Raw genomic sequence first — 24531 nt, 5'->3', positions numbered from 1 at the left:
CATATTTAATGGAGTGTTAAAAATGTGGTGTATGATAGGGGTGGGCATTCGATCCAATTCAACTTTTTTTTCCTCATCCGATCCAATCCAATTAGTAATTGAATTTGGAAAATCATCATCCGATCCAATCGAATTAGACCTCAAAATCCAATCCAATCCAATCCAATTACTAATTGGATTGGATCGGTTTTTTAATTGGATATCCAATTACACACCTAAATTTCAATATTAGCTTAAAAATATAAAGAAAAATACGTAAAAAACTAAGTATCACTTTTTATTTAAGTTTAATACTTCATAAATATATTATTCTTACAAGTGTATTGTAGCTAAAAGTTTTAAATAATTAAAACAATAACATTTCTAAGTAATAAAATAGAACAAAACATCATGAAAAAAATACACTAAACAATCAAGTGTTATAAATTTAACATACAAAAAAATCTAATAAATATTTATTATATTTTTTTAATATTTTTTATTATATAAATAATTTTTTAATATGTATAAATGTAATTGGATTGGATCGGTTTTTAATTGGATTTTGAGATTGACATCCAATAACCGATCCAATCCAATTAGAATCCAACTTTTAGCATCCAATCCAATCCAATTGTAATTGGATATCCAATTTTTTGTAATTGGATTGGATTGGATCGGTTCGGTTTAATTGGATTGGATTGGATGATGCCCACCCCTAGTGTATGACTATATTTTAACACACTTAAGAAAAATTACTACTCTAATGGTGTTTTAAAAAGTGTGCTAAATTTAGCACATGCTAAAAGTTGTGTCAAATTTTGCACAATATATGCATTGTGTCAAATTTAGCCCACAATAAATGTTACTTTTTTTATTTACTATAATGTTAGTAATTATTATGATTCATTGATGTTTACTAATTTTACATTCTTTTCTAAAAGTAAAAAGCACCAATGGTGCCTAGCACACTCCTTGATATCATATTAATATTTGTACAATTAAGTATCGGGTCTCAAGTAATAACTTTTAGAGAATATCTCTAACTAATCGTAGGACGACTCATTTAGATGGTGCCCAATAGCAATACTCATTCTTTATTTACCATATTACTATTATTTAAATAATAAAAAAATAAAAAATAATAATTTTTGTATATTCTCAATAATATATTAAACCTTCAATATAATCAATTTTTTTTACATATGGTGCATTGGGGCGCAATTATAAATAATGAGCTAAATAAACACAAACTCTTTTTTTGTGCTAAATTTAGCACAAATTTTAAATTTTCTATTGGAGATGGTCTAATAGGGATGCACATTTTCCCGGGGACCCGCCCCTAATAGGGCGGAGATTCCCCGTCTAAATGGGGAACAAGGCGGGGACAATGATTATTTTTTGTCCCCAAATGTTAACTCCCCGCCCCAACAAAGACCCGTTTAATTTATTAATATTTTATATTTATAATATCTGTTTGTATTTTTTTTAATATAATAGTGTAATTTTTATAATTTTTAAAGTTGTGTTTTTTTTATAATAATTAGTATAATAAATAATAAATAATGTGTAATATTTTAATTTTTAGATAATTTAATAATTTTATACATCTAAACTTTTAAAATAAATTTTATTTTTAGTTTTCTCCCTCTGTCCCCGTCCTAAATAAATAAAATAAAAATCAAATGTTTTTTATCATTAATTTTCTCTCTCTAACTCTTCCCGAGTCCCGAGTCCCGAGTCTGGACTCAGTTCCAAACTCGTTCCTTTCTTCATTCCTTCGATTCTTCTATTATTATACTGTTCTTTCTTCTTTCCCCCAAACCCTAATCTTGAAAATTCCTAATTTGGGGTTTTAGGGTTTACCTACAAAATCAAATAGATATTCGCAATGGACGAGGATCAAGAGATGGAGAAATTCGGCATGGACAACGATTTCGAAGATGCTCAATGGATTGGGGGCGAATTCTACTACCGAAAGCGCAAAGAAAAACCTACTCAGACCAAAGACGATGCTCTTTACGGTGTCTTTGCCGATGACGACGACGATGATGATGATTATCCAAGAAAGCAGCGTCGAGGTAAGGATCGTAATCAGTCTAATAATCTCTCAAAGCCTGTGAATTTCGTATCCACTGGTACAGTTATGCCTACCCAAGAGATTGAGAATAACTCTAAAGAAGCTATTGATACTGATAATAATAATCATGAAGATAGTATTGCTCCAAGAGCCGGTCTTGGTCTGGGTTTTGGGTCTTCTAATGTTGAAGGAGTTGATAAGGAGGATGAAGGTGAGAGCTTTTTACCCACTGCTTTTGGGAGGAAGATAATGGAAGGTGCTCAGAGGAGAGAGAAAGAAAGACAACAACAGAAGAGGCTTAAGTTGCTTCAACAGAATGATAGTAATTCTCAACAACAATTTCACCAGAGTGGTAAACGCCAATCTGATGGTGTTGGGAATGTTGGGGTTTTTGAGAAACATACTAAAGGTATTGGGATGAAGTTACTTGAGAAGATGGGGTATAAAGGAGGTGGTCTTGGGAAGAATGAGCAAGGTATTGTTGCACCAATTGAAGCTAAATTGAGGCCTAAGAATATGGGAATGGGATATAATGATTACAAGGAGGCTGAGAAAGTTCCAACTTTAGAGGAATTGACTAAGCCTAAGCCTATGGCTGTTGTGTCTTTGGGTTCTTCAACTCAACCCTCTAAGGAAAAGCTTTGGTCGAAACGGGCTTTAGCTAAACAAAAGAAGAATATTGATTACATTACAGCTGAGGAATTGCTTGCTAAAAAGCAGGAGCAGCAAGGTGGTGGTGAGGTTGTTGTTCAGAGGGTGTTGGATATGCGTGGTCCTCAGGTTCGTGTTGTGACGAATTTAGAGAATTTGAATGCTGAAGAACGATCTAAGGAAGAGGATATTCCCATGCCTGAGCTTCAGCATAATGTGAGGTTGATAGTGGATTTAACTGAGGTTGATATTCAGAAGATTGATAGGGATTTGAGGATGGAGAGGGATACAGCAATGGCTTTGAAAGATGAGAAGGAAAGATTAGAAGTTGAGGCTGCAAGACAGAAGAAACAATTAGATAGCATGGAGGAGATCATGGGTGTGTTGGACAGAATTGGAGAAGAGAATTCTATGGGAATCTTAACTCTGGATTCACTTGCAAAGTGCTTTAGTGATTTACAAAGAAGATACGCTGAAGAGTATAAGCTGTGTAATTTGTCGTCTATTGCTTGCTCGTTTGCTTTGCCTTTGTTTATCAGGGTGTTTCAAGGTTGGGACCCTCTTCGGAACCCGTCTCATGGTTTAGAGATGGTATCTGCTTGGAAGGCTTTGCTTCAAGGAGCAGAATCATTGGATATATGGGACTCGGCTTCTCCATATTCTCAGCTGATTTTTGAGGTTGTGGTGCCCGCAGTGAGAATCTCCGCCGTCAATACTTGGCAAGCTAGGCACCCTGAACCAATGCTTGGATTTATTGACTCTTGGGAGAAGCTGTTGCCTTCATCAGTTCTAGATACCATATTGGATGATGTAGTTATGCCGAAATTAAGGAGCGCTGTGGACTCATGGGAGCCACACCGGGAGACTGTTTGTATCCATGTCTGGGTGCATCCATGGCTGCCACTGTTGGGACACAAGTTGGAGGATGTTTATCAAACAATACGCTCCAAATTGAGTAATGTTCTTGGTGCTTGGCATCCTAGTGATGGTTCTGCTTTTATTTTACTATCACCTTGGAAATTTGTTTTTGATTCAATCAGTTGGGAACAAATGATGCGTAGATTCATAGTTCCCAAATTACAGCTTATCCTACAAGAGTTCCAGGTGAACCCTGCTAATCAAAAGCAGCTTGATCAGTTTGATTGGGTCATAAAGTGGGCTTCTGTTATACCTATTCATCTTATGGTTGATATGCTGGAGAAGTTTTTCTTTCCACAGTGGCTACAGGTTTTGTATCATTGGCTTTGTTCAAACCCGAACTTTGAAGAGGTTACAAAGTGGTTTTTGGGTTGGAAAGAACTTATTCCCAAGGAGCTTTTATCTAATGAGAATATTCGGTCTCAGATTAACTGTGGTCTAGATATGATGAATAGGGCTGTTGAAGGTATGGAAGTAGTCCAACCAGGTTTAAAGGAAAATCTAAGCTATCTCCGAGCTCTCGAGCAAAGACAGTTTGAAGCTCAGCAAAAAGCTGCTGCACAACAAGCTGCTGCTGCTGCAAGCTTTGGTGGCACAAGTAGTATGGATGGCCCTGAGTTGAGCATGAAAGAAGTTGTTGAGGCCTATGCACAACAACAGGGCTTACTTTTTAAACCAAAACATGGAAGAATGCACAATGGTCACCAAATATTTGGCTTTGGGAATGTAAGTATTATAGTGGACTCTCTAAATCAAAGATTATATGCTCAAACTGAGGAAGCTTGGTCTTTGGTATCTCTTGAACAATTGATGGCTCTGCACAACAATTTTCATTCGAAAAGACGCTGAGTTATATATTTTGCTTAAAGGTGAGCTTTTATCTTTATTAGATATCCAGATGAACAAGTCAATACAATTTTTGCCTCAATTGAATCTTTTTAATTTCTTGTATCATCATGTTGTCACTACTAGTTGACATTTTTATATGTAAGAATTTTACTATCAACCCCTTGAACACTTTCTTGAAAATTTTCAGGTTTTTGTGCTTGAAACTAGTTTTACTACATGCTGTCTTATGTTTGTCTTTAGTCTTTTCACTTTTGTACCTAATTACTAGCTTAAAGCCATACTATATATTGTGACGAGTCTGCTAAGTTGCAATGAAATTCATGTCTAAAGTAATTGTGTTTTTAATATTTTATGGGTTCGTTTAGTACGGCGTATTGCATCGTATTGTATTGTATAGTATTATATTAAATTGAACTTTATATCATATTTTTTTTATATAATAGCATGTTTGGTATTGATTTGTATATGCATATAAATATATAATCTTTTGACATAAATCAAAATATAACTATTATGTAAAAATATGATATAAAACACAATTTACTATAATACTATACAATGCAATATGGTTTAATACATCGTACCAAACAAACTATTTGTGTATTAGGAATGTTATTAAGCTGGTTTCATGAAAGCTTTCTGAGATATATCTATCATATATCTTTACTTTAGAGATTATATTTTCTTAACAAAATTCCAACATTTGTAGCAATTTATTGTTTTTTCGTCTGTCACGATAACTGGAACCTTGACCAATGCCTGTCCTTAGATTTTCTTACGGTGGGGGATTCGGTCTTCTGTTGGAATCTTCACATAAGAAGTTCGAAAATGTGGCTCGATATACAGGAGGACCTGTAAGAAAACTTAGGTTATAACTTCATCTTTTTTCATGTCTTCTCCTTCTGTGATTTACTATATCTGTTTCTAGTGATTATGAAAGAAGAAACTGAGTGTCTTTAACATTATTATTTTGCATTTCAGCCCTCAATTTCCACTGCCCCAACAAATGTATAGGCTTCGTCCTGTCATCGCGGTTCAAGAGAAGTTTTCTCCTCCTCTTCGGTCGCTGCTATTCTCGCTCATCATGCAGGGCTACTAAACTTGTGAGTTCATAAAATTCTATTAAAAATATGAACACCATGAAAAACCTCACTGTAAAATTGTATTATGTAGGCTGTTACATGCAGATTTTGCACTTGTAAAACATTTATTTGGCTTCTACATTCATATAATAGAAAAATATATGGATGAGAATGAGATAATTGCTTTTCTTTTTCTTTTTTTTTTTTGTTCACTATTCCAATCCCAACTAAATTATCCATTGGCTTTTCTCATCTTCATTATTGTTCCTGAATTTCATTTTGGGCATTATTTTATAGAAATGCTATGGGAGAAGATGGATTAAAGATGAGTATGGATGGATTATTGTACAATTTAATGCTTTATTTGGCTTTGAATCACCAAATTCATTGTGGATATGATACTATACTAGAATTTAAGATCATTCAACCACATAAAAAAGAAAGAAAGAAAGAAAAAAGAGTTTGATATGTGCAGCTAATATAATTCATTCTATGATGTAAATGTAAATAAGCCTTTGGTGGACAATTGACATGTCATAAAATAATACAATTCAATCTCTATTTGTTTGCCAAGGAGAAAAATTAATTTTTTTTTTGAAAGAAAAATAGAAAAATGTGGACCTTAGGCATTTGTTTGGCACTTTATAGTATGCTTTGAAAATAAAATAAAATTATGAGCAACAATATATGTAATGCCTAAAACGTTACTCATAAAGTAGTGAGTCTATTTGAAATTAATGTAATTGGTTAATTGAAGAAAAAAAGAAAAAAATGTGATGCCCAAATTATAATACTCATTGATTATATTTGAAATAACTGAACAAACAATTTTATTAGGGGTGACTATACGTGGTGGCGTGTCTTAAAATTACTGACACAAACATAACTCGTAACGTGAAAAATTTATAAAATATTGAAACGAACACAATTCGAATAAATTTCATGTCGTGTTGAACTCTCAAAATCTCATGTCATGTTGGGGATTGTAAGTTAAATTGTTATTTTTAGTGTTAATCGTATTGTTTGAAATTTTTAAATTTATTTTAAATGGTTGATATGAACATGATCTGTGACACAAAAAATTTATAAAGCACAAACACAATCTTTATAATTTTCGTGTCATGTTAAACTTGTAAAATCTCACTGAATTGTCACTCGTACATTTTATTAAATTTTCATTATTTGCTTTTCATAAAAAAATTTCTTCAAAATTGATTTGTTTTATTTTTTTAAAAAATGATTTTAAGCATTCGGAGGTAAAATTTGAAAAAGATAACAAAATCTTGTTGGCTTCTTTATTTTTTCCAATTCAAATAAAATAATAAAAAGTTAGTTTTTTTTTTCTTTTCTTTTTCTTTACAAAACACTATATTCAATCCAATCTTATTAATATATATACTTTTGATTGATACACAAATAAGTAGATGTATTGTACAATGAATACTAACTAACTCTCAACGAAATTAAACTCAACAAATTATAAAGCCGAAGTTTTGTTGATATTTTCCAACGAAAAAACAACAGCAGATACCGACTCATCCGACGGTTGAGAATGCAACATGAGAACGTAGATGACCCACAAGTGTAGACACACAAGGTAAACCAACGACCACATTTTCGCGGTTGGATTCCTCTTCAAGAACACCGCTCCCGCCAAGAATATAGCATCGAACTGTTGTACCAATGAATACAAATGCTTCTTGCTTGAACGGATTTTGTCTTCGATTAGAGGCTTCAACTTTGAATCCGAGAGCTCCCATTGTCCCGATTCTAAGTCCCTCGATGATGATGAACTGGAGAAATCTGCCATTGATTTGTTTTCTTCGAGCATCTTTGAAACTGCCTGAAGGATACACAAACACGATCACAGATTATACCGAGTTTCTTCTGAATTTCGGTTCAAGTTATTTGCTGGCTTTGTATAGAAAAGAGTAATATACCTCAATTCTGAATAGAATAGTAGCCTTTTCTGATGAAAGAGCCTCAACCTGGTTGAAGCAAAATATAAATATAAGATTTTTTGCAAATTAATGAGATCCATCTTGGATTTAATTTTGATTCAGTTGCAATAACTACTTTTATATCTTTTATGGGATTGAATTGAAAATAAGTATATGATTAAAGTGTGAAACCTGTGCTTGTTTTTGAATTAAATGGTCGGTCATCTGGTTAAGCCTGCGTTTTAGCTCAACCTCGACTTCTGTCGGTTCCTCCAATTCTCTCCTAGTCATGTCAATATTTAGCTCCAGCTGCTTTGCCTGAAAAACACAATCGTTTTATTAACAATGCTGTTGTCGATAAAGAATCCAATTCCGAAAAATATAGTATAAAAGGAATAACCACATTCGGAAAAGCCAGGTGTGGAACCAAACACAAACTCATACATGAGAGGTTTCCAAGAACATGCAATGACACAATACTTAAGGAAAACCATTTTCAGCATAGCTAGAAAAAATATAAACCGAAAACAGATCCATGAATCACAATCTGTAACAATTAGACGTATGCACATAAGAAAGTGAATAACAAACAAACATGAAATGCAAACCTTATTTTGTAACTTTCCAATTTTATCAATCACAAAAGAGTACTCTGCCTCCAGTATCTCAAGTTCAACTCCTTTTGAGGCTGCAAGCTGCAATTTTTAAATCGTCATGTTAAGGACTACGAAACCATTTCATACAAAAAGTGATGGAAGATTAGCCATCTTTTAACACAACCAAATTATCAAAATATCTTGACAAGCAAAATCCAACTTACTTTCTTCAAAGATGTCCCGGTCCAATGACTTCTAGAAATCTTTCTTTGGAGTTCTACAAGGAGATAATGAAATTATATGTTATAGGGCGTGTTTATAAGCCAACTTTGAGAAAAACAAAAGATATCAGCACAAGTGATATTGTGTATTACATAACAGAAATCTCATAGAAAGGGAAGCTAAAAGTTTTTTTGATGTCGGAAAACCACACAAGGAAGAATAAGTGAAATTGTACTTGTAAATGAAACAACAAATTAGACCAAAACAATGGGTAAAGAAAAAGAAAACCACTCACCTATAAGGTTATTACTTGATCATTTCTACTCTTATTATTTTTCAACTGAAAAAAGATGCAGCTACAAGTACAACACCATATTGCTTTTATTTATTATTTTATTATAAAACATATCATACCTTCATTGTTCACTTCCTTCAACTCAATTTGCTGTCGAATTTCAGCCACTTCATTAGCCTATTGAAATTGTCGAGTATGTGCGATTAATTAGTGAATGCACAAATAAAACGATCGGGATGATTTAAAGAGTACCGTGTTTATTTATTTACTGGTACTTTATTTACTTAAACTAAAGAAATTGCAATAAATAAATGCCAATTAATAAATAATAAACTTGTTATTTGCACTTGTTCTACAATAGTTATAGTTCTATAATTTACTAAAAGCTTTATAAGATTGATATACAAATAAATGTCCTTGTGTGAGTCAAAAACCTTCTCACATCCCATACATACAATCTCAAACCTTCAAAAAAAATTCATACTAGTTTATTTTTATTGCTCAGAACAAATGAAATAACATGACAGGTTTGAAAGGAAAATTAGTTAAGCATCTTAATCATACCTCTACTTCAAGATTCCACTGCACATTGGCAAGAGATCTGGCGAGGTCTGCATTCGCAGTCTGCAACACTTTTCACCTTTAGTAACCACTAACAACAAAGTCAACAAAAATATATGTGTTGCCTAAACTTTATAAAGAATCAATTGCCAAAAATAGCAAAAGAAGTGAAAAATATGACAATTTAGATGCATTTTATTGAAGAAAAGAATGCATAAATTTAGCAGGCAAAACAATTTCTAATACCTCAAGTTTAGCCAATCGAGCTAAGACTTCCATTCTTGTATTATTATGTTTTTGCTTCTCTAACTCAACAGCTTCCATTGTCTCCATCATAGTTAATTGCAGCTTCGAAGCCTAGACGATGGAAAAGAAAAAGAAGTACAGAGTGAATGCAAAACTTTTGAATCAATGTTTGACAAGTTTCAAACAAAACATTTTGAATCAATGTTTGGGCTAGCAATGCTAAAAATGCACAAAGTATTTCAAAAAATAGCTTGTATTATGATGCAGAATACCTTTTTCATAAGACAGCAATGCTTTATGCTTCACACTAGTACATACAATAATATCAAATTCTTCCCCAAATACCATTCTAATAAATTATTCAAACGAACCTCATCAACATAATCAGGTGCCAATATTAAGAATATCGATGCAACCTAATCTTCTCTATATGGTGCAAATATTAAAATTGTCTGTTGTAAAATCCTAGTCTTTTTTTCTCTGTTATTGTGGGTTTTACACCATATAATTTCCTTGTATTTTCTCCATATTAATAAAATGTTTGTTTCTATTAAAAGAAAAAATTATCAACAAAAAAACCAGGAAAATTTTACCTCCTGTGCTTGCTGTTTGGTTTGTTCTTCAAGTATCTTCTCTAAGCTTTGCTTCTCTCCTTCCAATCTGGCAACCATATTTTCCCGTTCCTTGATAGCCTCCCCAGCTTTAGCTGCAGCCTTTTCAGCTAGAATCTTTTCTCTTCTCCTTCTCCTTTCCTCTCTCTCCCGTTCATCTTCAGAATCAGAACTCGAACCAGAATCCGATCTAGAATCAGAGCTCTCATAACTCATTGAAGAAGTACTTTTCTTTAGATCATCAGATGTAGAGCTTCTCGAAGCTACATTACTAGAATCATGTTTCCTCGTTACAGAACTCCCCATTTCCATATCAACTTTCTCCACAGTTGACACCATTTCAGATTGAGCAATACGGTTTTCATTTACTGATAGCAAAGATGTCTTCAAACTCGAAATTCTATTACTTTCTTCATTTCCCTTATCAACTTCTCGCTTTTCAGAAATCTTACTACCACCATCATCACTCTCCACCTTAGCATTGGAAGATCTCATTGTCGAATCTGAAAACCCGGGATCATCTCCATCACTGGCTTTCCCATTCAACTTGTGTTCTTCCACACTACTTGTTCTCCTAACCGGCTTCGAAACACTCTTACTATTCTTCTGATTCCTCCTAACCTCTGATCCAGCTGAAACCGGAGCAGCACCACCATACCGCCTCCCATCTTTCCTCAAACCTCGAATAGCAGAATGTCCATTACCACGACTAGAGGAACCAGATGTTGTTGTAGGCGGATTTGGAGTACTAAGGAGTTGAGTCCAATCACTATCGCTAAGAGTTGTTTTAGGTTTCGTAGTATTATCCAAAACCTCTTTAGGTGAACTCGAACTCTCATTCTTGCTATTACTAACACTAAGACTCTTAAGACTAGTCGGATCACTACGTAATGTTCCATGAAAATCACTGTTTACCTGAGTTTTCTTCTTGAATTGGTCCTTTAGAGGCAAACTAGCTCCGGTTTTGATTTCACTATCGAAATTCAGTTCGTCAATTTGGGATTTCTCATTTTTCTTGAGCGAATCCGCAGTTTTCTGATCAATCTGAATCACACATTCCAAAATTACTAAATAAACATACAATCAAATGACAGATCAACTCCTATTGGAACCGAAATTAAACAGCTTTCTCTCTAGTTTCCCGTGCTTTCTCGGGAACCAAACAGGAAAATAATAACAAAATAATTTCATTTTCTTAAATTTTTTGATATAAGAAAGAAGAAGGAAAAGAGAAATTGACCTGCTGAAGAATGCTTTCTGCAGCTTTGAGTTTGGAAGAGATCCAATTCGCCATAGTTGTTCTACTGCAGCTCTCCTTCGTCAAAGTCTGGTTTTTTTTTTTTTTGCCGAATAGAAAGTATAGAAGAATCAGAGAGTGCGCATTTTAGCAAAACGCAGCGTTCTGAGAAGAGAAGAAGAGACTTTTTTTGATATTAGAGGATGCGTATTTTAGCAAAACGCAGCGTTTTCGGTGGAGAAGAAAGGGACTTTGATCACGCTAAAATGACGAGACGGTGAGCGATTGGTTTCGCCGTAATACATACGATTGGCGTTCACGGAGAGAGAATGACAGACTAACTTACTACACGTGTCATGTAGGGAAGATTATGTAAAAGAGGAGTAGTAGTATTGCGTTTTATCCAATTCAATCTATACTATTTTGCTCATAATACATGGCGTGTATGTGGTTTTGTTTGGTCGGTTTATGCTACAGTTATAAAAAATTTAAATGCAACCTGTCCAATTAAAAAAAAAACAAAAATAGTAATTAGCATAATAAAATTGGTATTTTTGGTTCGGTTAACTTGTCCAAACTCACTCCTAATATTTTTGAATTAATTTTCTTATGTTTACATTCAATTATTTTTTTAGTTAATTGTAATAATGTGAGATAAATATATATAGATTTAATTCAAAATTTAAATTAATTACCGTAAAAGAAATATATTAGTTTGAACTTTAAATTTTTTAAATAGCGATATAAATTATATGATACATAAATATATAATAAATACATATATAAACCTTCTTAATAGGGTTGGTGGAGAGATTTGTTGGGTTAGTATTATTTTTAATGTGCTTAATATAAAGATGGGGCATGTTATATTTTCTTCAAATTTTACAGTTTGTATTTTTTATTGTGTATCTTGGTTTGGTTTGGGCCAGTTATTTAAATCAAATTTTATTTTAAATTGGTTCCTTTTCAATATTGAATTATTTAATATTTATTAAAAAAATTACATAACTAACAATAAAATAAAATAAATTATTGTTGTTTTATATCTTCAAAAATAAATTAATATAAATAAAATAACAAATAAAAAATTAAAAAAAAAATTGTAGGTACAAAAAAAATTTTAATTTTGTTTAAAATTATATTCTGTATATTTCATCTATTAAAATTTTAAATTACTATTATTTTACATTAAAATAATAATTATCTATATATACATATTTTAAAATATATATAAATATGTATGGATTGAATTAGATTAGTTAGTTTTACATGACAATCAACCTCCAATTGGCACAAACACGAATTTTTAGATTTTTTAATCCAATCTAATCTACACTTTGTGGATTGGGTATTTGATGAACACCCTTAAGTCAAGTGTTATCGTCAACCTCTTATTATAATCTCTTAGTCAATCTTTGTGCCTGAAAATACATGTTAGAATATTTTTTTCTCATGACAGTGTTCGTTATAATTACAACATCATCCCTGCAAATTTTTGAAATTTTTTGAATAATTTATTGTGTCGAAAATAAGTTTGAAATTTTTTAAACACGCGCAATATAAACTGAAATATCAAAAACTCTGTTTTCGATACTATTTGTAGGTCTTATTTTTTTGGTAACAAAACCTCTTAGAAGTGTTCAGTGTAAAATTAACTTCTATTTTATGATATTTTCTTCCATGCTATATATGGCCATGAATTGTTTAAGGTTGAGAAAATTTTCTCAATAAAATTAGAAATAAGAATATATGCAACCTATACAAATACAATTGAAGAAACTTATAAATTTTATGAGTTTTCATACTTTTAATGTAAAAATATGGTGTTTTTTTTTAAAAAAAAAAATATTTTATGAGAAAAATTAAAAAAAAAAAAAAAAAAAACCAAATAAAAGTAACTAGGTACCCTTAAAGTCATCAAATAAGTAACCAATTACATTATACTGTTTTCTCATAAAATTTTCTAAAATTTTTTAACTTTCTTCTAAAATTTTCTTACAAAGTATTTTTTTTTTTTTTTTGAAGAAAATACATATTTATACCTTGAAAACTATAAACATAAGCATACCAATAGAGAAAAATCAAAATTCAATATAGTTAGGAACTCAATCATACAATACAATAATCTTCAATTTCATTCTATACAATAAAACACAAAATATTAAAAATAAAATAAAATCAATTGGAGCAACAATAACCAGAGTGTTTGGTAGCAGATACTTCATGATCACTATCAATATGAATAATTTGTTTGGCTGAGTTGAGACTACTTGTTGTTGTTGTTGTTTGGTATTGACCATTAACCACTAATGGTTTAGCTTGTAAATTCTTTTGAATTATTGTAATTTCATGTATTTTGGTAATCATATTCAGAAAAGCTTCCTCAACATTAACATTTTCCAAAGCTGAAGTTTCCATGAAACACAAACCTTCCGCCTCGGCCAAACTCTTTCCTTCTTCTTCGTTAACTTCTCTCGACGATTGACCTAAATCAGATTTGTTACCAACCAGAACAACAACCATATCCGCGTTTCCAAACTCCCTTAGTTCTTTCAACCATTTCTTTACATTTTCGAATGTTTTGTGTCGTGTTATGTCGTACACTAATAGTGCACCTAGTGCTCCACGGTAGTATGAACTCGTAATTGCTCTAAATCTGTAAAAAAATTAATGTAAACATGAATATATGAACTCATGTTATGTTCTCCTTGAATATAGAAATTGTTAGATTTAAGTACTTTTGTCCAATTTTATTCAATTTTACTAATTCATTATTCATGTACTACATCATGCTTTCCAACCGTTAATATCTATTAAATTATGCGTCCTCAAATTTTGACATGTATTAAAACATGCTCTCTAAACTTTGATTAATGTTAGACTTTCTTTATTAAAATTGAATAAAAATTCTTAAATCCAACAATCTCAATAATTCAAAAAGAATTTTTAATGATCTTAAAAGTAAAAAAATTAAGAATACTTGTTCCTAATTTAAAAGACTATTATTTTGATAAAATTTCAAAGTGTGAATAGAAAAAGTGGAAAAATATGTAATGCTATATATATACACAATGATGAAAAAGGGAAGGTTCGTGGTGTAGTATAATTATGTTATTTTTTTCCATTATCAAAAAATAAATTAAAAATTATGTTATTGTTTCCTTCCTCAATACTACATCATATTATAAAATAATGTATATTTATATATTTTTTAATACAAATAACATATATAACAAACCGACAATATAATTACTTAAATAAAGCTTAATATTTTAACCCCCAAAAAAAAATACTTTCTAAAAATACTAAGCAATCCCAAATAAATTTTCTTATAATAATTATGGTAGATTTTGCTATAACAATGTAAAAGTACAAATATGTATGTGATTTCATTTCGAAATTGAAAATTGTAATTATGTATGGGGTACTATATTGTCTCCTACTTCAATTTTTTTTTTTCCTTATGTTCTAAGTTGTCATAAATGAATTCTTGTACGTATATTCCTCTTTTTTATGAATGTATGTGTTAAATATTATTACAATAAAAAGTACTACATTATAGTTATTATAGCTCTACAATATAATATAAATTAGTTATAATATATAATGTAATTTACAGTATAAATATTTACGTTTAATTTTCGGTTATAAATAAATACCTAAGTTTAATTTTTGATGGTAATAATAACTAAGTTTTAATTTTAGAACTTCTATAGCTATCTAGTTATTAAGTGTTAAGTAAATTGCCACATGATAATCCCTGATTGATCCAAGTCCTTAAATTTTTATTTCTTAAGAAAAAAATAATTTAAATAGACCAATAAAAAAATAACATGTGGATAATGACTTGACATTTAACGACCAAGTACTTATGGAGTTCAAAAAATATAACTTCGATATTATTACCGCCAAAAATTAAACTTAAATATTTTCTTACAACTGAGAGTTAAAATTAGGTATTTATATCGCAAATTACTATAATGTTATATAAAATAGTAATTGAAGGAGAAACCCTTTTATAGTTAAGTTCTTGTTTTTTTTTTTTGTAAATTTATGACATCACTTAAATATCACCATTAAATACCATTTGGATGACCAATGTGTACAGTTGTATACATAAACTTAAAACTTTGAAGGCAATACAGTAATAATTCAATTGGTATTTAACGGTGATATCTAGCTAATACTTTAAATTTATACAGAAAAATAAATATAAAAGAATTTTACCACAAAAAAAAAAAAAAATAAAGAGATTAAGTGTAAAATATCAAAACAGAGATTTTACCGCAAATAACCCTACAAAATATGGTCTTATGTCAATTAAATTTTTATGTAATTAAAATGAATTTATTTTAGTATTATATCTTGAAAATAAATAAGATTAAAATTGTGTTTAAAATTTAAATTTTAATCCAATTTATTATCTTATTAATTACATTAATTAAAAGAATATATATTATTTTATTTTCATCTATATATAATCCTATATATACAATCTTATTATATATTCTTTCATTTCATTCTACCCCTTATTGATTTTAAAACACTCTATTTATTTTCAAAACATAGATAATTATAAAGAAAAAAATTTGACAAATATTTATTTTTATGACAAAACAAATAGAAGGTATATACTTAAACTCTCATTTTGGGATGCATTATAAAATTTTCTATGAACTAAAAAAATTGATCTTATTAAAGCAAGATGCCAACAACTTTTCTATAATCATGTTTAATCATTTTATAAGAAAAAAAAAAGTAAAAATTTATATGAGTAACCTAGCTAATTAAGCCATGCTCATGTCTATAAAGCCGTAATTAGTGTTGCACTAAATAATAAAATAATAAATATGATTATTACCAAAAAAAAAAAGGTTTTATTAGTAAACAAATAATGAAAGGTACTCACATGTTGTTATAACTATTCTTTTGGTGAACTCTTAATTTGTGGATATGATCACTAACCACATCAATAACAACAAACCCAAAACTCTAATAATAATAATAATAAAAAAAAAAAAAACTACTTAAATAACAAATTAATAAAATAATATTTTTCTTAAATATTAATAGTATTTAACATTATTATAAGGTAACATCTTATGAATTAGTTTCCCATATAAAAAATTTATTACTTAATTATGCTAATGACATGTTTATAGAGATTGATTAATTATATGATATAAATATTAATTCTTATTTGTTTATTTACTAATAATAAGTGAAATTTTTGAAGCCAAATAAATTAAGAAAAAAGAAAGGAAAATCATTCGATTTCCTAATTAAATTTTTATTAATCAAAAATAAAAAGATAATCTTTCAAAAACTTATAATAAATTAGTTTGGTTAATTTAGTAGATAATATAATAAAATATTATTTTATATTATAAACTCATTTATTCCTTCTATTAAATTATAATTTATTTCAATTTTAATTAAGAATAGTACAACACTTAGTGATAGTAATAAACACCCCTAGTATTTAATATTTTTAATTAAATTAAAGAAAGAAAAAATCATTAATTCAATTTTGAGAGTATTTATGATTTTAATCAATGCATGATTTTAGGTTTAAAAAAATGGGTCCCATAGTTTATCATAGTTTCTACTTTACGCTTAAAACTCTGACCATAATATTTATACAAACATCATTATCTTTTAATGCTTATATATAGTTTTTTTAATTATTAATATTTATAATAATTCTTGCCAATAACATTTTTAATCAAATTTGTAATTTTGTACATTATTTAAAACCATAAATAAGTTTGATATATATGTTAAAAATTATGTTTAATTATTTAGAATTATAATGTGTTTTCCTTTTCTCCTCAATCAAAATTAAAAAATTCAGTTTTCTCCAATTTTTAAATTCTTAATTAGTTTTTTATACACAAATTACATAGAAAATTTGGAACTTTTAAAGCATGGTTTAAATTTTTTGAGAATTTAATTATTAAAGTTGAAATTTGAGGACTAAACCGTAATATGGAGTTAACTCAAGGACCATTACTGCAATATACTTGATAATATATGTACCAAAATGTAAATTATTGAATACAGCCAAAAACTGCAAAAACCTCCCAGAACAATTTATCTTAATTAATGATTATTGAACAAATCAACTTAATTAGTTAATAATCAAATCATAACACAAAACCCAGTTATCATTATCTAAATTAAAATCATTTTTTTATGATGATCATCAAAAACACATACATACATATATATATATATATTTATATATATAAATACATACCTTTCTTGGCCAGCAGTGTCCCAAATTTGAGCCTTGATGAGTTTATTATCAGAAACTCTAATATTTCTGTAAGCAAATTCAACTCCAATGGTTGGTTTAGAGTCTAATCTAAATTCATTTTTGGAAAATCTTGAAAGAAGATTTGATTTTCCAACTGCTGAGTCTCCAATCAAAACTGCCTTGAAAAGATAATCACAATCTTCATCAAATGAATCATCCATGAATATTAATATTATTTCAACCCCCCAAAAAAGAAAAGAAAAGAAAAGTTTTTGAAGATTTTGGATTTTGATGATTTTTTACATGTGAATTGTGAAGGCATATGAGATATTTGATATAGTTGTTTTGTGATGATGTTGTTGTACAAAGCTAGCAAAAGTAGGAAACCCCTCTTTTGGAAATTAAAAAATAATTTCTTTTTTTAATTGACTATTTTATTTAAAGGTCTTATCATGTTGTGACACGTGGAATTTGTTTGGGGAACTTGTTATGTGGCTTTGATTGATTGGTTGTTTGGTAATTGAAATAAAGGAGTGATCTTTATCTAATCAGAATTGCTAAAAGGCACTTGTGGTGCTTAATACTATTTTCGGTATCATACTGTTATTAGTGTAATTAATTATCAGGTTTTATATAATATAAAAAAAATAGCTTTTAGAGAATATTGCTAATCAATCGTAGGGTACCATCTATAAAATGTATTGTGCACTATTAGTATCTAAAAGTATTATTATTTGGTATCAGTCGTGTCTAATAATTTTTATAGGTGACACCTTACGATCGATTAGCGATATCTCTAAAAGTTATTTTGTTAAATTATATAAAACTTAATACTTAATTATACCAATAATAATATAATACCAAGAAAAATACTATCCACGAATAATACTTTCTAACATTTCTCCCAATAGGAGAAAAGTTGGTTTCATATGGTTCCGTATGTTTGGTTGCTTTGAATAAGGGTTTTAGGATTAGGAGTGATAATTATTGTTAATGATACCAAAAGCATTCCACTAATTAATATCATTTTTTTTTTTGTTTAGATGTGACACAAGGTGTTCCACATTATGGGCTTCTAGAATTAATAATAAAAAAAGAGTTTACAAAGTGGGCTAGAATTATTGGGAATAGGAATGTGAATTTAAATTAGAAATTGGAGTGGTAAAATGGGTTTTCACAGAGCATACGTACACGAACACGACACGAATTTTATAAGTTAGGGTCAAAAAAATTAAATATGGGTAGAAAACGAATCTACATAACTTAATACAAAATAAAAACGGATCAAATACGATATAACCCGCTTAGCACAAATTTGATACGATTTTTTTAAATAAAATAAAAGATTCATAATAATATAATTATGTAAAAATATATATTTAGTGACTCAATGTTGAGTTAAAAAATTTTAATTTAATTTTCTATAAAATTATTAAAATTTTAAAAAAATCTAATTTTTATTATATATATAAATATAAAAAGTATATCAGCATAAATGTATATAAGTTTTTAATGGAACTCTTAATTTATCGTTTTCTCTATAACTCCAGTTGTGGGTCAACATCAACATGACACAATTTTTTTTACAGATCGGCTTAGAATTGAAGAAATTAGATGCAGGTAAAAAACGAATCGACACATCTGACACGAAATATAAAAACAGTTCAACTAAAATATGACATGAATACGATACGATGACACATTTCGCCATCCCTAATTAAGAATGTCAATTTAACCTAATCTGACTCGAATATGTGGGTACCTACCTACTCTTAGTGGGTGCAAAACATAACCCCTCAATGACGGTATTCAACGGGAGATGGGATTGGGGCAAGAGACATACCTCCTGCTATAAACATGTCCCGTTTATATTTATATTTAAATATAATTAAAAATATGAATATAATTTTTTATTAAAAATATTACAATATTTTATTATTCTAAATATAAAAAATTAATATCTTTTTTATTCCATGGATACCGATAGAAGCTCAACCCCGATTCAAATAGCAACGGGACGAATATGGGGGTAAGAATTTTGTAGCGAAGTGGGGCTCGTGAGCAATCCCTATCTATTTCTGCTCCGTTTACATCCCTAAACTAACATACTATTTATGGTGTAATTTATATTTTTGTAGATCCTACTTTTAATTTGTTTTAGGAGTAACATCAAAATACAATTGAGTTGCAAAATTCTTGTAATCTCAACTCCTCAAAACTAAAACTAATCATTGGGAAATAAAACTTGAAAGTAGTATTTTGATTAATTTTGGGCCACTCAAGCACACAACAAACAAACCACAATAACTTTAATAAGTATGCATTAAAGTCCATCCACTAATCACAAAATTCCACCTTGAAATATTGTACCATTTTATGCTTATTTTTGTAACATCATTCCTAAAGTACCCTTAATATTTTAAAATCCCTAACTCTCTCATTCTCTCTGTAACTCCCGAAGAAATCCACTGGCATTCTAACCCAAAACCAAACCTATACTGGTGTCTACACCCAACTACCCAGACCGGCATCTACCCCAAACCTGCATCTACACCGAACCCCATCGTCCTCACCATCTAAACCCATAAAATCTATTTTTGCTCGATCGCAGCAGCTCGACGAGCAAAAATCTGTCAGAGTCCAAGTAGGAATCCCCTGCTTGCATCATCTCCTAAACAAGAAGACGATCCAGAGAAGATCCAGCCTATCGAGAACTTATCAAAATCTATTACAACACAATGTTCAGTGAACTATCGTGAACCTATTGAAAAACCATCAAAAAGCTACCAAAAAATATCGAGAACCTATCGAAAATCTATTACAATACAACTTTTAGTGAACTATCGAGAACCTATTGAAAATCTGTCATAAAATAATTTTCAGTGAACTATAAGGAAATCGTCGAAAAGGCATCAAAAACATGTCAAAAAAAGTAACCAAAAATCACAATCAAAAATCAAGTAAAAAAAAAATTAGAAAAAAGGCAGACCATCGAAAACCTACTTAAAAATAATTGAGAAAGTGTCAAAAATGGACACCTTGACTTTGGTACGCTATACATCGAGAAGTCATCGATAACATATTGAAAATTTATCGAAATTTAATAAATACCCAGATTATACCAGAAAATCAAATCTCACCATTTAAAAGAAAAAGAAAAAAAAAACAGCAAAACAAAACCAATACAAACAACAACCATATAATCTATTGGAAATGAACTATATATTTTTCTTAATGTTTAAGAAATTGTTTGAGAGATTTCTAAGGGTAGATGTACTTTTAGTATATGGTTAGTAATATTGGTATAAAAATGGTATAATATAATAAGGGGGAATTTATAGTTATTTGAGTGTCTTTTTAAACATAGTTATTGAAATTTCTCTATCTAGAATTTCCTAATTATGATGTTAGTTTAGGTGTGGATCCATTCCCATAATGCTCAGCTCATGTTTAAATCCACATGTGAGCCTTTTGTAGCAAATATCTTTGGAGGGTATAGGCTCAATATATAAAATGTACATTATAGCAAATGAATCTTAAAGATCTTGGAAAAAGTAGGCCCAATAAATATAAAGTACATGCCCAATGACAATAGATCCAACTTTGTTACTCATAACAAATTAGAAAGAAATAGAATGATTTTACACCACCCTAAACAATAAGTGTATAATATTTTTTTTTTTAGTATCAATTAGTTTTAATAATGTCTCATTTGTGTTTTTCTCGTAATAATCTCATTAGAAGAGAGCAACACAATTTTGATTAGTGTCGTTAGTCTCACTTAATAGAATAAATGCTATAATCAACACTAATAGAATATTAGTTGAAGATGAGGGTTTTGTAATTTGTTCAGTAAAATTTGATATACAAGTATATATAATCGAAACAAGTATTATAATGATAAATTTTCATAAAAAAAAAATATTATAATGATAAATAAAGTATTGTCCATTCGATCAATTGATTATCAATTATCAATTAATTAATTCTTTAATTTAATTTGATGAATAATAATTGTTGGATAAAAGTAAAGATAATAATACAATAATTAAAATTTTAAAAAATAACAATTATAAAGACAAGAATTATTATGATTCCTAATTATTTTTTATTTTACTTTATAATGTAATTACTCAATTTCTCTTCTTTCTATTCAATTGATGAGTTGAGTTAAGAAATTTATACTCTGGTTAAGACTTATAAACTCAATTGTTAGGCTATTTTTAGCCTATGTTTTGGATCCAATTTATGTGCATTCTTAGCTGTGTTGGGACGGAATTACGCTTGTTTTCTATGTTTTCAGGTTCTTTGGAGTAAAAGAGGTCTCGGGTGCAGAAATTCACTGAAAGACGTGCTGAGCCGAGGAAAAACTTCATTTTTTGAGTTTTTGCATATCTGGCCGCGGCGATGAAGAGTCTCGCCGCGGCGAGATACGAGAAACAGAAACTGCCTAATTTTGGCACATTCTCGCCGCGGCGAGAGGAAGTGTGGCCGCGGCGAGATCCCGTACGGACCGGGGGTAATTTCGTCCATCGAACCCTAAATTTCAAGTATAAATAGAAAACTGCGATTGGAAGTCAGAGAGAGCGATTTGGAACCCTAAAACACAGCTGAGAGCGGCAGGAAGAGCGTAGAGATTCAAGTGAAGATCCAGAATTCACCCTTAAGCATGTTCTTTTCTTTATTCCTCTTTAATTTATTAATGTTGAATATTGCTATAGGAATGGTTATGGATTTGTTTCTGAACTAAATTTCCCATTTAGGGAGGATGATGATTGTTGTTTAATGTTTTCCTAGTTAATGTTTAATTACCATTCCTCAATTCTTGTGTGTGTGAAATTATCTTAATTTGTGTTTAATTTCATGTTTAAGATTGATCACCTTGTGCATGCTCTATGATCTCAATTCAAAATCTGAAAAGTGAGAATTGAGAATGCTAAAATTAAGATAATCGATGTTCTATGTGAAACGAAAGTATTTACATGACTTATGTGACGAATAGATTATTGCTTAATGCTGATTTCATGTTAGTTTAATTAAGGAATTAATTAGATAACATGTGATTTAGAATCTAGAAGATCTGAAAGGAGCTAGGTTATTTTATAATCTGTCATTCACCCCAAGAATAGGATAGTAATTAATCATTAACAATTTGGGTAAACAACAACAGGATTCTCCTCCCTATTGTCTCATCTTGCTCAACTCTAAATTGTGTTATTAAGTTTTCTGAATTTCTTTCAAATTTTACTGTTTTTAAACCATAATTACTTTTGATTTACCGAATAGAATCATAAGTATAATTTAGTGGTACTTAATCCAATTCCCTGTGGGATCGACCTCACCTGTGTGAGATTTTACTACTTGATTGCGTATACTTGCGTAGCGTTTAAAAATATAGCAACAAGTTTTTGGCGCCGTTGCCGGGGAATTGTTTAAAGATTAATATTACATAAAATTATACTAACTTCTACTTTGGTATATTTTCTCTTGCTGATTTTTCTAACCTTTTTCTTGCAATATTTTCTTTATTTATCTCAGGAATCCTAAGTGCATGCGCCGTCAAGGACAATCAGTCATATTACCAGTTGATCCTGAAATTGAGAAAACCTGCAGGAAGAATCGAAAGAACAAGAGGCAAGAAAGAGTTTCAGCAACTGCTGAAACATCAGAAATCATGGCTGCCAATGTGAACAATAATGTTGGGAACAATGGGCGTAATAATGGTAATAATGGTGGCGCTGTGGAAGATCAAGCTAATGGCCAAAGCTTGAGAGATTACATTCTCCCTACTCTGACGGGAGTGCAGTCATGTATAAGGCCACAGGCAGTGGATGCAAACAACTTCGAGATCAAACCTGCCATCCTTCAAATGGTGCAGTCTTCAGTTCAGTTTGGTGGTCTCCCTTCTGAAGATCCTAATTTGCATCTCTCTAACTTCATGGAACTTTGTGAAACTTTTAAAGTTAATGGAGTTAGCGACGATGCCATTAGATTGAGGTTGTTTCCATTCTCTCTCAGAGAACGAGCCAAGAGTTGGTTGAATTCTTTGCCACCGAATTCTATTGCTACATGGAATGATCTGGCAACAAAATTCTTGTCAAAGTTCTTTCCTCCAGCGAAGTCTGCAAAGCTAAGAGGAGAAATTAATAATTTCTGCCAACAAGATAATGAATCTCTCCATGAGGCTTGGGAGAGGTTTAAAGATCTGATCAGGAGGTGTCCCCATCATGGTATAGAGAAGTGGATGCTGGTTCACAACTTCTACAACGGGTTGGTTGGTAATACTAGAACTCTAATAGATGCAGCAGCTGGTGGAGCTTTTATGAGAAAGAGTGCTAATGAGGCATATGATCTATTGGAGGAGATGGCTCTAAACAACCAGCAGTGGCCAACTGAAAGGAGTCAATCCAAGAAAGTAGCTGGTGTGTTAGAAGTCGATGCCATCACAAAGTTAACAGCTCAGGTTGAGGCATTGACTAAAATCATTGCAGGGCAAGCTAAGCAAGCCCAAATTGTTTGTGAGTTATGTGGAGGAAGTCATCACTTTTCGGAGTGCCAAGCAGATGTGGATGATTTGCCAATGGATGAAGCTAAGGCCATTGGGAATTTTTCACAGAACAACAACAACAACAATTATGGGTTCAACCGAATAACAACCGAAGAAATAGTGGGTTCTATCAACAAAGAAATCGGAACCAACAGTTTAATCGGCAACAATCCTGCGGTGGAAGTTCTAGTTTGCGGACAGATTCTTGCTCCAATTCATGACCGAAACTAGATCTTCAATTAAAGACCTGCGGACTCGGATGGGCCGCCTAGCAACTCGGTGGCGACCCGCCCTCAAGGAAATTTGCCTAGCACCACTGAAGTTAATCCTAAAGAAAACTGCAAGGCAATTACCCTGAGGAGCGGTAAGAAGTATAATGGGCCTGAGTTACCACAACCAGTTGAGGTAGATGAAGAAATAAATGCTCAACCAGTGCCAACACCAACACCGACAGCAGA

The 24531-nt window shown here is 30.7% G+C and overlaps 3 protein-coding genes and 1 non-coding gene across 8 annotated transcripts; 1 reads left to right on the top strand and 3 right to left on the bottom strand.

Annotated features, from left to right (window-relative positions):
* Positions 1-1691: 1691 nt before the first annotated feature.
* Positions 1692-6120, top strand: LOC133036336 (septin and tuftelin-interacting protein 1 homolog 1). Of its 5 annotated transcripts, none has more exons than XR_009686994.1 (4): positions 1693-4497; positions 5247-5331; positions 5459-5580; positions 5857-6120. XR_009686994.1 is itself a non-coding variant. In XM_061112960.1 (2 exons), the coding sequence occupies exon 1, from the start codon at positions 1871-1873 to the stop codon at positions 4475-4477; it is 2607 nt and encodes an 868-aa protein (XP_060968943.1). In that variant the 5' UTR covers positions 1692-1870; the 3' UTR covers positions 4478-4497; positions 5459-5817. The 5 variants fall into 5 exon arrangements, 1 of the variants encoding a protein (XP_060968943.1); XR_009686993.1 differs by having other exon boundaries at positions 5247-5345; XR_009686995.1 differs by lacking the exon at positions 5247-5331 and having other exon boundaries at positions 1692-4497.
* An 806-nt stretch (positions 6121-6926) lies between these two features.
* LOC133036337 (golgin candidate 2) lies at positions 6927-11471 on the bottom strand. Its single transcript, XM_061112961.1, has 10 exons — positions 11271-11471; positions 10013-11074; positions 9420-9530; positions 9177-9236; positions 8732-8789; positions 8320-8372; positions 8108-8194; positions 7692-7817; positions 7500-7547; positions 6927-7402 (listed from the first exon to the last, which is right to left on the bottom strand). The coding sequence occupies exons 1-10, from the start codon at positions 11322-11324 to the stop codon at positions 7037-7039; spliced, it is 2025 nt and encodes a 674-aa protein (XP_060968944.1). The 5' UTR covers positions 11325-11471; the 3' UTR covers positions 6927-7036.
* A 1867-nt stretch (positions 11472-13338) lies between these two features.
* LOC133036335 (ras-related protein RABA6b-like) lies at positions 13339-17893 on the bottom strand. The gene is made up of 2 exons (XM_061112959.1): positions 17527-17893; positions 13339-13923 (listed from the first exon to the last, which is right to left on the bottom strand). Exons 1-2 carry the CDS (start codon positions 17745-17747, stop codon positions 13446-13448), a joined length of 699 nt encoding a protein of 232 aa, XP_060968942.1. The 5' UTR covers positions 17748-17893; the 3' UTR covers positions 13339-13445.
* Positions 17894-23653: 5760 nt separating this feature from the next.
* On the bottom strand, positions 23654-23760 carry LOC115696168 (small nucleolar RNA R71). Its single transcript, XR_004007759.1, has one exon. It is a non-coding gene; the product is annotated as a small nucleolar RNA R71 (small nucleolar RNA).
* Between the last annotated feature and the right edge of the window lie 771 nt (positions 23761-24531).

This window comes from Cannabis sativa, chromosome 3 (genome assembly GCF_029168945.1).
Source record: "Cannabis sativa cultivar Pink pepper isolate KNU-18-1 chromosome 3, ASM2916894v1, whole genome shotgun sequence".
Taxonomy (NCBI): domain Eukaryota; kingdom Viridiplantae; phylum Streptophyta; class Magnoliopsida; order Rosales; family Cannabaceae; genus Cannabis; species Cannabis sativa.
The sequence above is the reverse complement of the archived record's forward strand: the minus strand, read 5'-3'. Positions and strand labels throughout refer to the sequence as shown.